This window comes from Bombina bombina, chromosome 4 (assembly GCF_027579735.1).
Source record: "Bombina bombina isolate aBomBom1 chromosome 4, aBomBom1.pri, whole genome shotgun sequence".
Taxonomy (NCBI): domain Eukaryota; kingdom Metazoa; phylum Chordata; class Amphibia; order Anura; family Bombinatoridae; genus Bombina; species Bombina bombina.
In genome coordinates, this window is record NC_069502.1 from 43,848,806 (window position 1) to 43,867,740 (window position 18,935).

The following is an 18,935-nucleotide window of genomic DNA, read 5'->3' on the forward strand; positions in this document are numbered from 1 at the left end:
CAAAACAAATGCAGCATGACAAACAAATACAGCTATACATTTAAACATCTTTTTTTTTTTTTTTTTTTTTTTAACAAGTTAATTATTCTCATAACATGGTTATTTAATCAGATTACACTCTCTGCATTAATCATATATAACCCCAATTACAGATGGTTAATATTAGGTTATTTTTTCTGATTATTCTGATACCAAATATGTTATATTATTAACATTTTATTATATTAAGGCAATTTAATACTGCTAATTATTAGCTTAAAATGCATTACAATTTTATCAGTATCCTGGCATTTATATATAAATAATAGCCTATTTTGAATTCAGTATTGTATTGTATTCCAACAAGAATATGCCATATTTTATGTTTCTAATAAGCCCAGGATGTATGAACCTTCTTCATGCAGATTTGAGATTATATGTCTGAAAAATATAAACAATACAGAGGTTATTAAACATTTTTTTGACTGACTAAAACAGTTACCTCCCAAGCTTAGCAAATATCCATGTAATAATAGAGAATTAGACAATTTCCCAAATTTCTATATTTAATACATTCTGAGGCATGCATTCAAACAGAAAAAAAAATGATTATTTGCTGTATGTTCAGTAGGTTTTCAGAGTTACACCTTAGCATGTGTCTTTGAGATTCCAACAGTCTAATTTCCATCTCATCAAGCTTTAAAAAGGGATGTTTCAGACACACCGTCTATTACTCACCACATGGGGTCATTTTGCACCTAAATGTAACGCTGAAATCCTCATAAGATTTGTCACCTGAGTTAGATTCTTAGGTACATTGGGAAGGGTAAATAGATTTTATATCACATTCCGAAGCAATCACACAGATGGTTTTTGAAACTGTGGTTACATTTTAATTAAACCAAATGTTCGGTTTGTCTGACAGAAATGAGTCCTTTCTGCTGGCCAGTTCAGATCTGAATAAATATAATTGTACTGCATAGCCTTAAAATATATGATTAAAATATATATATTTATTTACCCCACATATACCTTGACAACGTGTTTTTTTATAAGATTCTTAAAGGTTTGAATATACTTTAATTAGTTACTATGTTTTTTTTGTTGTTTTGTTTTTTAAAAAAATAGGTCTTTCGAAAATATCGCATTGATTTGCTTCTAGTAATCTTGGCTGCTTTGACGATGGTAGCTTTATATCGTAAGTTATATTTTTGCTTTTATCTAATATTATATTTGGCCGCACAAAATTCTGAGCAATAATTTTGTTAATGAATAAATCCAGCAAAGTCTGACCAGTGTCACAATTTATTAAAGAAAATAAGTTCATTGAAACAAAAGCTTTATAATGTGTGCATGTTTTTCTAGGTGCAGTTGTTAAAGAGATACTAATCCAATTTTTTTTCTTTCATGATTCAGAAAGAGCATGCAATTTTAAACAACTTTGTAATTTACTCCTATATTTAATTTTTCTTATCTTTATTTAAAAAGCAAAAATGTTAGGATAGGAGCCAGCCCATTTTTGGTTCAGAACCTGGGTAGCGCTTGCTAATAGGTGGCTACATTTGCCCACCAATCAACAAGCACTATCCAGGTGCTGAACCAAAAATGGGCCGGCTCTTAAGCTAAAGATAGCAAGAGAATGAAAAAAAATTATAATAGGAATAAATTAAAAAGTTGCTTAAAATGACTGCTCTATCTAAAAAAATTGGGTTTAGTATCCCTTAAGATTGAGTAAATGTGCTGCTCATAACATCATCTGATTTATGTACATAACCATGACACTGTAAGGAGCCCTTAACAAGATATCTATTTGTGCTTACCTTCATAACATCATCTGATTTTTGTACATAACTGACTGTAAGGAGCCCTTAACAAGATATCTATTTGTGCTTACCTTCATAACATCATCTGATTTATGTACATAACCATGACACTGTAAGGAGCCCTTAACAAGATATCTATTTGTGCTTACCTTCATAACATCATCTGATTTATGTACATAACCATGACACTGTAAGGAGCCCTTAACAAGATATCTATTTGTGCTTACCTTCATAACATCATCTGATTTTTGTACATAACTGACTGTAAGGAGCCCTTAACAAGATATCTATTTGTGTTTACCTTCATAACATCATCTGATTTATGTACATAACCATGACACTGTAAGGAGCCCTTAACAAGATATCTATTTGTGCTTACCTTCATAACATCATCTGATTTATGTACATAACTGACTGTAAGGAGCCCTTAACAAGATATCTATTTGTGCTTACCTTCATAACATCATCTGATTTATGTACATAACTGACTGTAAGGAGCCCATAAGATATCTTTTCGTGCTTACCTTCATAACATCTGATTTATGTACATAACTGACTGTAAGGAGCCCTTAACAAGATATCTATTTGTGCTTACCTTCATAACATCATCTGATTTATGTACATAACTGACTGTAAGGAGCCCTTAACAAGATATCTATTTGTGCTTACCTTCATAACATCATCTGATTTATGTACATAACCATGACTGTAAGGAGCCCATAAGATATCTATCTGTGCTTACCTTCATAACATCATCTGATTTATGTACATAACCATGACTGTAAGGAGCCCTTAACAAGATATCTATTTGTGCTTACCTTCATAACATCATCTGATTTATGTACATAACCATGACACTGTAAGGAGCCCTTAACACGATATCTATTTGTGCTTACCTTCATAACATCATCTGATTTATGTACATAACCATGACACTGTAAGGAGCCCTTAACAAGATATCTATTTGTGCTTACCTTCATAACATCATCTGATTTATGTACATAACTGACTGTAAGGAGCCCTTAACAAGATATCTATTTGTGCTTACCTTCATAACATCATCTGATTTATATACATAACTGACTGTAAGGAGCCCTTAACAAGATATCTATTTGTGCTTACCTTCATAACATCATCTGATTTATGTACATAACTGACTGTAAGGAGCCCTTAACAAGATATCTATTTGTGATTACCTTCATAACATCTGATTTATGTACATAACCATGATAATGTGAGGAGCCCTTAACAAGATATCTATTTGTGCTTACCTTCATAACATCTGATTTATGTACATAACCATGACTGTAAGGAGCCCTTAACAAGATATCTATTTGTGCTTAACTTCATGACATCTGATTTATGTACATAACCATGACTGTAAGGAGCCCATAAGATATCTATTTGTGCTTACCTTCATAACATCATCTGATTTATGTACATAACCATGACACTGTAAGGAGCCCTTAACAAGATATCTATTTGTGCTTACCTTCATAACATCATCTGATTTATGTACATAACTGACTGTAAGGAGCCCTTAACAAAATATCTATTTGTGCTTACCTTCATAACATCATCTGATTTATGTACATAACCATGACTGTAAGGAGCCCATAAGATATCTATTTGTGCTTAACTTCATGACATCTGATTTATGTACATAACTGACTGTAAGGAGCCCTTAACAAGATATCTATTCGTGCTTACCTTCATAACATCATCTGATTTATGTACATAACCATGACTGTAAGGAGCCCTTAACAAAATATCTATTTGTGCTTACCTTCATAACATCATCTGATTTATGTACATAACCATGACTGTAAGGAGCCCATAAGATATCTATTTGTGCTTACCTTCATAACATCATCTGATTTATGTACATAACCATGACTGTAAGGAGCCCATAAGATATCTATTTGTGCTTACCTTCATAACATCATCTGATTTTATGTACATAACCATGACTGTAAGGAGCCCATAAGATATCTATTCGTGCTTACCTTCATAACATCATCTGATTTATGTACATAACTGACTGTAAGGAGCCCTTAACAAGATATCTATTTGTGCTTACCTTCATAACATCTGATTTATGTACATAACTGACTGTAAGGAGCCCTTAACAAGATATCTATTAATGCTTACCTTCATAACATCTGATTTATGTACATAACCATGATAATGTGAGGAGCCCTTAACAAGATATCTATTTGTGCTTACCTTCATAACATCATCTGATTTATGTACATAACCATGACACTGTAAGGAGCCCTTAACTGATATCTATTTGTGCTTACCTTCATAACATCATCTGATTTATGTACATAACTGACTGTAAGGAGCCCTTAACAAGATATCTATTTGTGCTTACCTTCATAACATCATCTGATTTATGTACATAACCATGACTGTAAGAAGCCCTTAACAAGAAATCTATCTGTGCTTACCTTCATAATATCATCTGATTTATGTACATAACCATGACTGTAAGAAGCCCTTAACAAGATATCTATTTGTGCTTACCTTCATAACATCATCTGATTTATGTACATAACCATGACTGTAAGAAGCCCTTAACAAGATATCTATTTGTGCTTACCTTCATAACATCTGATTTATGTACATAACCATGACACTGTAAGGAGCCCTTAACAAGATATCTATTTGTGCTTACCTTCATAACATCATCTGATTCATGTACATAACCATGACTGTAAGGAGCCCTTAACAAAATATCTATTTGTGCTTACCTTCATAACATCATCTGATTCATGTACATAACCATGACTGTAAGGAGCCCTTAACAAAATATCTATTTGTGCTTACCTTCATAACATCATCTGATTTATGTACATAACTGACTGTAAGGAGCCCTTAACAAGATATCTTTTCGTGCTTACCTTCATAACATCATCTGATTTATGTACATAACCATGACTGTAAGGAGCCCTTAACAAGATATCTATTTGTGCTTACCTTCATAACATCATCTGATTTATGTACATAACTGACTGTAAGGAGCCCTTAACAAGATATCTATTTGTGCTTACCTTCATAACCTCATCTGATTTATGTACAATACTGACTGTAAGGAGCCCTTAACAAGATATCTATTTGTGCTTACCTTCATAACATCATCTGATTTATGTACATAATTGACTGTAAGGAGCCCTTAACAAGATATCTATTTGTGCTTACCTTCATAACATCATCTGATTTATGTACATAACCATGACACTGTAAGGAGCCCTTAACAAGATATCTATTTGTACTTACCTTCATAACATCACCTGCTTTATGTACATAACCATGACTGTAAGGAGCCCTTAACAAGATATCTATTTGTGCTTACCTTCATAACATCTGATTTATGTACATAACCATGACACTGTAAGGAGCCCTTAACAAGATATCCGTGCTTACCTTCATAACATCATCTGATTTATGTACATAACCATGACTGTAAGGAGCCCATAAGATATCTATTTGTGCTTACCTTCATAACATCATCTGATTTATGTACATAACTATGACTGTAAGGAGCCCTTAACAAGATATCCGTGCTTACCTTCATAACATCATCTGATTTATGTACATAACCATGACACTGTAAGGAGCCCTTAACAAGATATCTATTTGTGCTTACCTTCATAACATCATCTGATTTATGTACATAACCATGACTGTAAGGAGCCCATACCAAGATATCTATTTGTGCTTACCTTCATAACATCATCTGATTTATGTACATAACCATGACTGTAAGGAGCCCTTAACAAGATATAAATTTGTGCTTACCTTCATAACATCTGATTTATGTACATAACCATAACTGTAAGGAGCCCTTAACAAGATATCCATTTGTGCTTACCTTCATCACATCATCTGATTTATGTACATAACCATGACTGTAAGGAGCCCATACCAAGATATCTATTTGTGCTTACCTTCATAACATCATCTGATTTATGTACATAACCATGACTGTAAGGAGCCCTTAACAAGATATAAATTTGTGCTTACCTTCATAACATCTGATTTATGTACATAACCATAACTGTAAGGAGCCCTTAACAAGATATCTATTTGTGCTTACCTTCATAACATCATCTGATTTATGTACATAACCATGACACTGTAAGGAGCCCTTAACAAGATATCTATCTGTGCTTACCTTCATAACATCATCTGATTTATGTACATAACCATGACACTGTAAGGAGCCCTTAACAAGATATCTATTTGTGCTTACCTTCATAACATCTGATTTATGTACATAACCGTGACACTGTGAGGAGCCCTTAACAAGATATCGATTTGTGCTTACCTTCATAACATCTGATTTATGTACATAACCATGACTGTAAGGAGCCCTTAACAAGATATCTATTTGTGCTTACCTTCATAACATCATCTGATTTATGTACATAACCATGACTGTAAGGAGCCCATAAGATATCTATTTGTGCTTACCTTCATAACATCATCTGATTTATGTACATAACCATGACTGTAAGGAGCCCATAAGATATCTATTTGTGCTTATCTTCATAACATCATCTGATTTATGTACATAACTATGACTGTAAGGAGCCCTTAACAAGATATCCGTGCTTACCTTCATAACATCATCTGATTTTTGTACATAACCATGACTGTAAGGAGCCCTTAACAAGATATCTATTTGTGCTTACCTTCATAACATCATCTGATTTATGTACATAACCATGACTGTAAGGAGCCCATACCAAGATATCTATTTGTGCTTACCTTCATAACATCATCTGATTTATGTACATAACCATGACTGTAAGGAGCCCATACCAAGATATCTATTTGTGCTTACCTTCATAACATCATCTGATTTATGTACATAACCATAACTGTAAGGAGCCCTTAACAAGATATCTATTTGTGCTTACCTTCATAACATCATCTGATTTATGTACATAACCATGACTGTAAGGAGCCCTTAACAAGATATCTATTTGTGCTTACCTTCATAACATCATCTGATTTATGTACATAACCATGACTGTAAGGAGCCCTTAACAAGATATCTATTTGTGCTTACCTTCATAACATCATCTGATTTATGTACATAACCATGACTGTAAGGAGCCCATAAGATATCTATTTGTGCTTACCTTCATAACATCATCTGATTTATGTACATAACCATGACTGTAAGGAGCCCATAAGATATCTATTTGTGCTTACCTTCATAACATCTGATTTATGTACATAACCATGACACTGTGAGGAGCCCTTAACAAGATATCTATCTGTGCTTACCTTCATAACATCATCTGATTTATGTACATAACTGACTGTAAAGGAGCCCTTAACAAGATATCTATTTGTGCTTACCTTCATAACATCATCTGATTTATGTACATAACCATGACTGTAAGGAGCCCTTAACAAGATATCTATTTGTGCTTACCTTCATAACATCATCTGATTTATGTACATAACTGACTGTAAGGAGCCCTTAACAAGATATCTATTTGTGCTTACCTTCATAACATCATCTGATTTATGTACATAACTGACTGTAAGGAGCCCTTAACAAGATATCTATTTGTGCTTACCTTCATAACATCATCTGATTTATGTACATAACCATGACACTGTAAGGAGCCCTTAACAAGATATCTATTTGTGCTTACCTTCATAACATCTGATTTATGTACATAACCATGACTGTAAGGAGCCCTTAACAAGATATCTATTTGTGCTTACCTTCATAACATCATCTGATTTATGTACATAACCATGACACTGTAAGGAGCCCATAAGATATCTATCCGTGCTTACCTTCATAACATCATCTGATTTATGTACATAACCATGACTGTAAGGAGCCCTTAACAAGATATCTATTTGTGCTTACCTTCATAACATCTGATTTATGTACATAACTGACTGTAAGGAGCCTATAACAAGATATCTATTTGTGCTTACCTTCATAACATCATCTGATTTATGTACATAACCATGATTGTAAATAGCCCTTAACAAGATATCTATTTGTGCTTACCTTCATAACCTCATCTGATTTATGTACATAACCATGACTGTAAGGAGCCCATAAGATATCTATTTGTGCTTACCTTCATAACATCATCTGATTTATGTACATAACTGACTGTAAGGAGCCCTTAAGATATCTATTTGTGCTTACCTTCATAACATCATCTGATTTATGTACATAACTGACTGTAAGGAGCCCTTAACAAGATATCTATTTGTGCTTACCTTCATAACATCATCTGATTTATGTACATAACCATGACTGTAAGGAGCCCTTAACAAGATATCTATTTGTGCTTACCTTCATAACCTCATCTGATTTATGTACATAACCATGACTGTAAGGAGCCCATAAGATATCTATTTGTGCTTACCTTCATAACATCATCTGATTTTATGTACATAACCATGACTGTAAGGAGCCCATAAGATATCTATTTGTGCTTACCTTCATAACATCATCTGATTTATGTACATAACCATGACACTGTAAGGAGCCCTTAACAAGATATCTATTTGTGCTTACCTTCATAACATCATCTGATTTATGTACATAACCATGACTGTAAGGAGCCCTTAACAAGATATCTATTTGTGCTTAACTTCATGACATCTGATTTATGTACATAACCATGACTGTAAGGAGCCCATAAGATATCTATTTGTGCTTACCTTCATAACATCATCTGATTTATGTACATAACCATGACTGTAAGGAGCCCTTAACAAAATATCTATTTGTGCTTACCTTCATAACATCATCTGATTTATGTACATAACCATGACTGTAAGGAGCCCATAAGATATCTATTTGTGCTTACCTTCATAACATCATCTGATTTATGTACATAACTGACTGTAAGGAGCCCTTAACAAGATATCTATTTGTGCTTACCTTCATAACATCATTTGATTTATGTACATAACTGACTGTAAGGAGCCCTTAACAAGATATCTATTAATGCTTACCTTCATAACATCTGATTTATGTACATAACCATGATAATGTGAGGAGCCCTTAACAAGATATCTATTTGTGCTTACCTTCATAACCTCATCTGATTTATGTACATAACCATGACTGTAAGGAGCCCATAAGATATCTATTTGTGCTTACCTTCATAACATCATCTGATTTATGTACATAACCATGACACTGTAAGGAGCCCATAAGATATCTATTTGTGCTTACCTTCATAACATCATCTGATTTATGTACATAACCATGACACTGTAAGGAGCCCTTAACAAGATATCTATTTGTGCTTACCTTCATAACATCATCTGATTTATGTACATAACCATGACACTGTAAGGAGCCCATAAGATATCTATTTGTGCTTACCTTCATAACATCATCTGATTTATGTACATAACTAACTGTAAGGAGCCCATAAGATATCTATTTGTGCTTACCTTCATAACATCATCTGATTTATGTACATAACTGACTGTAAGGAGCCCTTAACAAGATATCTATTTGTGCTTACCTTCATAACCTCATCTGATTTATGTACATAACCATGACTGTAAGGAGCCCTTAACAAAATATCTATTTGTGCTTACCTTCATAACATCTGATTTATGTACATAACCATGACTGTAAGGAGCCCTTAACAAGATATCTATTTGTGCTTACCTTCATAACATCATCTGATTTATGTACATAACCATGACTGTAAGGAGCCCTTAACAAAATATCTATTTGTGCTTACCTTCATAACATCATCTGATTTATGTACATAACTGACTGTAAGGAGCCCTTAACAAGATATCTATTTGTGCTTACCTTCATAACATCATCTGATTTATGTACATAACTGACTGTAAGGAGCCCTTAACAAGATATCTATTTGTGCTTACCTTCATAACCTCATCTGATTTATGTACATAACCATGACTGTAAGGAGCCCATAAGATATCTATTTGTGCTTACCTTCATAACATCTGATTTATGTACATAACTGACTGTAAGGAGCCCTTAACAAGATATCTATTTGTGCTTACCTTCATATCATCATCTGATTTATGTACATAACCATGACACTGTAAGGAGCCCTTAACAAGATATCTATTTGTGCTTACCTTCATAACATCTGATTTATGTACATAACCATGACTGTAAGGAGCCCTTAACAAGATATTTATTCCTGCTTACCTTCATAACATCATCTGATTTATGTACATAACTGACTGTAAGGAGCCCTTAACAAGATATCTATTTGTGCTTACCTTCATAACATCATCTGATTTATGTACATAACTGACTGTAAGGAGCCCTTAACAAGATATCTATTAATGCTTATCTTCATAACATCTGATTTATGTACATAACCATGACTGTAAGGAGCCCTTAACAAGATATCTATTTGTGCTTACCTTCATAACATTATCTGAATTATGTACATAACCATGACTGTAAGGAGCCCTTAACAAGATATCTATTCCTGCTTACCTTCATAAAATCATCTGATTTATGTACATAACCATGACACTGTAAGGTGCCCTTAACAAGATATCTATTTGTGCTTACCTTCATAACATCATCTGATTTATGTACATAACCATGACTGTAAGGAGCCCTTAACAAGATATCTATTTGTGCTTACCTTCATAACATCATCTGATTTATGTACATAACCATGACTGTAAGGAGCCCTTAACAAGATATCTATTTGTGCTTACCTTCATAACATCATCTGATTTATGTACATAACCATGACTGTAAGGAGCCCTTAACAAGATATCTATTTGTGCTTACCTTCATAACATCATCTGATTTATGTACATAACTGACTGTAAGGAGCCCTTAACAAGATATCTATTCGTGCTTACCTTCATAACATCATCTCATTTATGTACATAACCATGACTGTAAGGAGCCCTTAACAAGATATCTATTTGTGCTTACCTTCATAACATCTGATTTATGTACATAACTGACTGTAAGGAGCCCTTAACAAGATATCTATTTGTGCTTACCTTCATAACATCATCTGATTTATGTACATAACCATGACTGTAAAGAGCCCTTAACAAGATATCTATTTGTGTTTACCTTCATAATATCATCTGATTTATGTACATAACCATGACTGTAAGGAGCCCTTAACAAGATATCTATTCCTGCTTACCTTCATAACATCATCTGATTTATGTACATAACCATGACACTGTAAGGTGCCCTTAACAAGATATCTATTTGTGCTTACCTTCATAACATCATCTGATTTATGTACATAACCATGACACTGTAAGGAGCCCTTAACAAGATATCTATTTGTGCTTACCTTCATAACATCATCTGATTTATGTACATAACCATGACACTGTAAGGAGCCCTTAACAAGATATCTATTCGTGCTTACCTTCATAACATCATCTGATTTATGTACATAACCATGACACTGTAAGGTGCCCTTAACAAGATATCTATTTGTGCTTACCTTCATAACATCATCTGATTTATGTACATAACCATGACACTGTAAGGAGCCCATAAGATATCTATTTGTGCTTACCTTCATAACATCATCTGATTTATGTACATAACCATGACACTGTAAGGAGCCCTTAACAAGATATCTATTCGTGCTTACCTTCATAACATCATCTGATTTATGTACATAACCATGACACTGTAAGGAGCCCTTAACAAGATATCTATTTGTGCTTACCTTCATAACATCATCTGATTTATGTACATAACCATGACTGTAAGGAGCCCTTAACAAGATATCCGTGCTTACCTTCATAACATCATCTGATTTATGTACATAACCATGACTGCAAAGGAGCCCTTAACAAGATATCTATTTGTGTTTACCTTCATAACATCATCTGATTTATGTACATAACCATGACTGTAAGGAGCCCTTAACAAGATATCTATTTGTGCTTACCTTCATAACCTCATCTGATTTATGTACATAACCATGACACTGTAAGGAGCCCTTAACAAGATATCTATTTGTGCTTACCTTCATAACATCATCTGATTTATGTTCATAACCATGACTGTAAGGAGCCCTTAACAAGATATCTATTTGTGCTTACCTTCATAACATCACCTGATTTATGTACATAACCATGACTGTAAGGAGCCCTTAACAAGATATCTATTTGTGCTTACCTTCATAACATTATCTGATTTATGTACATAACCATGACACTGTAAGGAACCCTTAACAAGATATCTGTTTGTGCTTACCTTCATAACATCATCTGATTTATGTACATAACCATGACTGTAAGGAGCCCATAACAAGATATCTATTCGTGCTTACCTTCATAACATCATCTGATTTATGTACATAACCATGACACTGTAAGGAGCCCTTAACAAGATATCTATTTGTGCTTACCTTCATAACATCATCTGATTTATGTACATAACCATGACTGTAAGGAGCCCTTAACAAGATATCCGTGCTTACCTTCATAACATCATCTGATTTATGTACATAACCATGACTGCAAAGGAGCCCTTAACAAGATATCTATTTGTGTTTACCTTCATAACATCATCTGATTTATGTACATAACCATGACTGTAAGGAGCCCTTAACAAGATATCTATTTGTGCTTACCTTCATAACCTCATCTGATTTATGTACATAACCATGACACTGTAAGGAGCCCTTAACAAGATATCTATTTGTGCTTACCTTCATAACATCATCTGATTTATGTTCATAACCATGACTGTAAGGAGCCCTTAACAAGATATCTATTTGTGCTTACCTTCATAACATCACCTGATTTATGTACATAACCATGACTGTAAGGAGCCCTTAACAAGATATCTATTTGTGCTTACCTTCATAACATTATCTGATTTATGTACATAACCATGACACTGTAAGGAACCCTTAACAAGATATCTGTTTGTGCTTACCTTCATAACATCATCTGATTTATGTACATAACCATGACTGTAAGGAGCCCATAACAAGATATCTATTCGTGCTTACCTTCATAACATCATCTGATTTATGTACATAACCATGACTGTAAGGAGCCCTTAACAAAATATCTATTTGTGCTTACCTTCATAACATCATCTGATTTATGTACATAACCATGACTGTAAGGAGCCCTTAACAAGATATCTATTCATGCTTACCTTTATAAGATCATCTGATTTATGTACATAACCATGACACTGTATGGAGCCCTTAACAAGATATCTATTGCTTACCTTCATAACATCTGATTTATGTACATACCTGACTGTAAGGAGCCCTTAACTGATATCTATTTGTGCTTACCTTCATAACATCATCTGATTTATGTACATAACTGACTGTAAGGAGCCCTTAACAAGATATCTTTTCGTGCTTACCTTCATAGCATCATCTGATTTATGTACATAACTGACTGTAAGGAGCCCTTAACAAGATATCTATTTGTGCTTACCTTCATAACATCATCTGATTTATGTACATAACTGACTGTAAGGAGCCCTTAACAAGATATCTATTTGTGCTTACCTTCATAACATCATCTGATTTATGTACATAACCATGACTGTAAGGAGCCCTTAACAAGATATCTATTTGTGCTTACCTTCATAACATCATCTGATTTATGTACATAACTGACTGTAAGGAGCCCTTAACAAGATATCTATTTGTGCTTACCTTCATAACATCATCTGATTTATGTACATAACTGACTGTAAGGAGCCCATAAGATATCTATTTGTGCTTACCTTCATAACATCATCTGATTTATGTACATAACCATGACACTGTAAGGAGCCCTTAACAAGATATCTATTTGTGCTTACCTTCATAACATCATCTGATTTATGTACATAACTGACTGTAAGGAGCCCTTAACAAGATATCTATTTGTGCTTACCTTCATAACATCATCTGATTTATGTACATAACTGACTGTAAGGAGCCCATAACAAGATATCTATTTGTGCTTAACTTCATTACATCATCTGATTTATATACATAACCATGACTGTAAGGAGCCCTTAACAAGAAATCTATTTGTGCTTACCTTCATAACATCATGTGATTTATGTACATAACCATGACACTGTAAGGAGCCCTTAACAAGATATCTATTTGTGCTTACCTTCATAACATCATCTGATTTATGTACATAACTGACTGTAAGGAGCCCATAAGATATCTATTTGTGCTTACCTTCATAACATCATCTGATTTATGTACATAACCATGACTGTAAGGAGCCCTTAACAAGATATCTATTTGTGCTTACCTTCATAACATCATCTGATTTATGTACATAACCATGACTGTAAGGAGCCCTTAACAAGATATCTATTTGTGCTTACCTTCATAACATCATCTGATTTATGTACATAACCATGACTGTAAGGAGCCCATAAGATATCTATTTGTGCTTACCTTCATAACATCATCTGATTTATGTACATAACCATGACACTGTAAGGAACCCTTAACAAGATATCTATTTGTGCTTACCTTCATAACATCATCTGATTTATGTACATAACCATGACTGTAGGGGCCCATAACAAGATATCTATCTGTGCTTACCTTCATAACATCATCTGATTTATGTACATAACATGACACTGTAAGGAGCCCTTAACAAGATATCTATTCATGCTTACCTTCATAAGATCATCTGATTTATGTACATAACCATGACACTGTAAGGAGCCCTTAACAAGATATCTATTTGTGCTTACCTTCATAACATCATCTGATTTATGTACATAACCATGACACTGTAAGGAGCCCTTAACAAGATATCTATTGCTTACCTTCATAACATCATCTGATTTATGTACATAACCATGACTGTAAGGAGCCCATAAGATATCTATTCATGCTTACCTTCATAAGATCATCTGATTTATGTACATAACCATGACACTGTAAGGAGCCCTTAACAAGATATCTATTTGTGCTTACCTTCATAACATCATCTGATTTATGTACATAACCATGACACTGTAAGGAGCCCTTAACAAGATATCTATTGCTTACCTTCATAACATCATCTGATTTATGTACATAACTGACTGTAAGGAGCCCTTAACAATATATCTTTTCGTGCTTACCTTCATAGCATCATCTGATTTATGTACATAACTGACTATAAGGAGCCCTTAACAAGATATCTATTTGTGCTTACCTTCATAACATCATCTGATTTATGTACATAACCATGACTGTAAGGAGCCCTTAACAAGATATCTATTTGTGCTTACCTTCATAACATCATCTGATTTATGTACATAACCATGACTGTAAGGAGCCCATAAGATATCTATTTGTGCTTACCTTCATAACATCATCTGATTTATGTACATAACCATGGCACTGTAAGGAGCCCTTAACAAGATATCTATTTGTGCTTACCTTCATAACATCATCTGATTTATGTACATAACCATGACACTGTAAGGAGCCTATAACAAGATATCTATTTGTGCTTACCTTCATAACATCATCTGATTTATGTACATAACCATGACACTGTAAGGAGCCCTTAACAAGATATCTATTTGTGCTTACCTTCATAACATCATCTGATTTATGTACATAACCATGACACTGTAAGGAGCCCTTAACAAGATATCTATTTGTGCTTACCTTCATAACATCTGATTTATGTACATAACTGACTGTAAGGAGCCCTTAACAAGATATCTATTTGTGCTTACCTTCATAACATCATCTGATTTATGTACATAACCATTACTGTAAGGAGCCCATAAGATATCTATTTGTGCTTACCTTCATAACATCATCTGATTTATGTACATAACCATTACTGTAAGGAGCCCATAACAAGATATCTATTTGTGCTTACCTTCATAACATCATCTGATTTATGTACATAACCATGACTGTAAGGAGCCCATAAGATATCTATTTGTGCTTACCTTCATAACATCATCTGATTTATGTACATAACCATGACTGTAAGGAGCCCTTAACAAGATATCTATTTGTGCTTACCTTCATAACCTCATCTGATTTATGTACATAACCATGACACTGTAAGGAGCCCTTAACACGATATCTATTTGTGCTTACCTTCATAACATCATCTGATTTATGTACATAACTGACTGTAAGGAGCCCATAAGATATCTATTTGTGCTTACCTTCATAACATCATCTGATTTATGTACATAACCATGACTGTAAGGAGCCCATAAGATATCTATTTGTGCTTACCTTCATAACATCATCTGATTTATGTACATAACCATGACTGTAAGGAGCCCATAAGATATCTATTTGTGCTTACCTTCATAACATCATCTGATTTATGTACATAACCATGACTGTAAGGAGCCCATAAGATATCTATTTGTGCTTACCTTCATAACATCTGATTTATGTACATAACCATGACTGTAAGGAGCCCATAAGATATCTATTCTGTGCTTACCTACATAACATCATCTGATTTATGTACATAACCATGACACTGTAAGGAGCCCATAAGATATCTATTCTGTGCTTACCTTCATAACATCATCTGATTTATGTACATAACCATGACACTGTAAGGAGCCCTTAACAAGATATCTATTTGTGCTTACCTTCATAACATCATCTGATTTATGTACATAACCATGACTGTAAGGAGCCCATAAGATATCTATTTGTGCTTACCTTCATAACATCATCTGATTCATGTACATAACCATGACTGTAAGGAGCCCATAAGATATCTATTTGTGCTTACCTTCATAACATCATCTGATTCATGTACATAACCATGACTGTAAGGAGCCCATAAGATATCTATTTGTGCTTACCTTCATAACATCTGATTTATGTACATAACCATGACACTGTAAGGAGCCCATAAGATATCTATTTGTGCTTACCTTCATAACATCATCTGATTTATGTACATAACCATGACTGTAAGGAGCCCTTAAGATATCTATTTGTGCTTACCTTCATAACATCATCTGATTTATGTACATAACTGACTGTAAGGAGCCCTTAACACGATATCTATTTGTGCTTACCTTCATAACATCATCTGATTTATGTACATAACCATGACACTGTAAGGAGCCCTTATCAAGATATCTATTTGTGCTTACCTTCATAACATCATCTGATTTATGTACATAACCATGACACTGTAAGGAGCCCATAAGATATCTATTTGTGCTTACCTTCATAACATCTGATTTATGTACATAACCATGACTGTAAGGAGCCCTTAACAAGATATCTACTTGTGCTTACCTTCATAACATCACCTGATTTATGTACATAACCATGACTGTAAGGAGCCCTTAACACGATATCTATTTGTGCTTACCTTCATAACATCATCTGATTTATGTACATAACTGACTGTAAGGAGCCCTTAAGATATCTATTTGTGCTTACCTTCATAACATCTCATTTAAGTACATAACTGACTGTAAGGAGCCCTTAAGATATCTATTTGTGCTTACCTTCATAACATCATCTGATTTATGTACATAACCATGACTGTAAGGCGCCCATAACAAGATATCTATTTGTGCTTACCTTCATAACCTCATCTGATTTATGTACATAACCATGACACTGTAAGGAGCCCTTAACACGATATTTATTTGTGCTTACCTTCATAACATCATCTGATTTATGTACATAACTGACTGTAAGGAGCCCATAAGATATCTATTTGTGCTTACCTTCATAATATCATCTGACTTATGTACATAACTGACTGTAAGGAGCCCATAAGATATCTATTTGTGCTTACCTTCATAACATCATCTGACTTATGTACATACCTGACTGTAAGGAGCCCATAAGATTTCTATTTGTGCTTACCTTCATAACATCATCTGATTTATGTACATAACCATGACTGTAAGGAGCCCATAAGATATCTATTTGTGCTTACCTTCATAACATCATCTGATTCATGTACATAACCATGACTGTAAGGAGCCCATAAGATATCTATTTGTGCTTACCTTCATAACATCTGATTTATGTACATAACCATGACACTGTAAGGAGCCCTTAACAAGATATCTATTTGTGCTTACCTTCATAACATCTGATTTATGTACATAACCATGACTGTAAGGAGCCCATAAGATATCTATTTGTGCTTACCTTCATAACATCATCTGATTTATGTACATAACCATGACTGTAAGGAGCCCTTAACAAGATATCTATTTGTGCTTACCTTCATAACATCATCTGATTTATGTACATAACCATGACTGTAAGGAGCCCATAAGATATCTATTTGTGCTTACCTTCATAACATCATCTGATTTATGTACATAACCATGACTGTAAGGAGCCCTTAACAAGATATCTATTTGTGCTTACCTTCATAACATCATCTGATTTATGTACATAACTGACTGTAAGGAGCCCTTAACACGATATCTATTTGTGCTTACCTTCATAACATCATCTGATTTATGTACATAACTGACTGTAAGGAGCCCATAACAAGATATCTATTTGTGCTTACCTTCATAACATCATCTGATTTATGTACATAACCATGACACTGTAAGGAGCCCTTATCAAGATATCTATTTGTGCTTACCTTCATAACATCATCTGATTTATGTACATAACCATGACACTGTAAGGAGCCCATAAGATATCTATTTGTGCTTACCTTCATAACATCTGATTTATGTACATAACCATGACTGTAAGGAGCCCTTAACAAGATATCTACTTGTGCTTACCTTCATAACATCACCTGATTTATGTACATAACCATGACTGTAAGGAGCCCTTAACACGATATCTATTTGTGCTTACCTTCATAACATCATCTGATTTATGTACATAACTGACTGTAAGGAGCCCTTAAGATATCTATTTGTGCTTACCTTCATAACATCTCATTTAAGTACATAACTGACTGTAAGGAGCCCTTAAGATATCTATTTGTGCTTACCTTCATAACATCATCTGATTTATGTACATAACCATGACTGTAAGGCGCCCATAACAAGATATCTATTTGTGCTTACCTTCATAACATCACCTGATTTATGTACATAACCATGACTGTAAGGAGCCCTTAACAAGATATCTATTTGTGCTTACCTTCTTAACCTCATCTGAT

General features: G+C 34.0%; 1 protein-coding gene across 1 annotated transcript in view; it reads left to right on the top strand.

The window, feature by feature from the left end:
* The first annotated feature begins 1,151 nt into the window (after positions 1 to 1,151).
* Positions 1,152 to 18,935, top strand: part of LOC128655231 (CD209 antigen-like protein E) — a 106,318-nt gene continuing 88,534 nt past the window's right edge. The window contains exon 1 of the mRNA XM_053708898.1: positions 1,152 to 1,177. Coding sequence (XP_053564873.1) covers positions 1,162 to 1,177 — 16 coding nt within the window. The 5' untranslated portion in view covers positions 1,152 to 1,161. The remainder of the gene's footprint in view (positions 1,178 to 18,935) is intronic.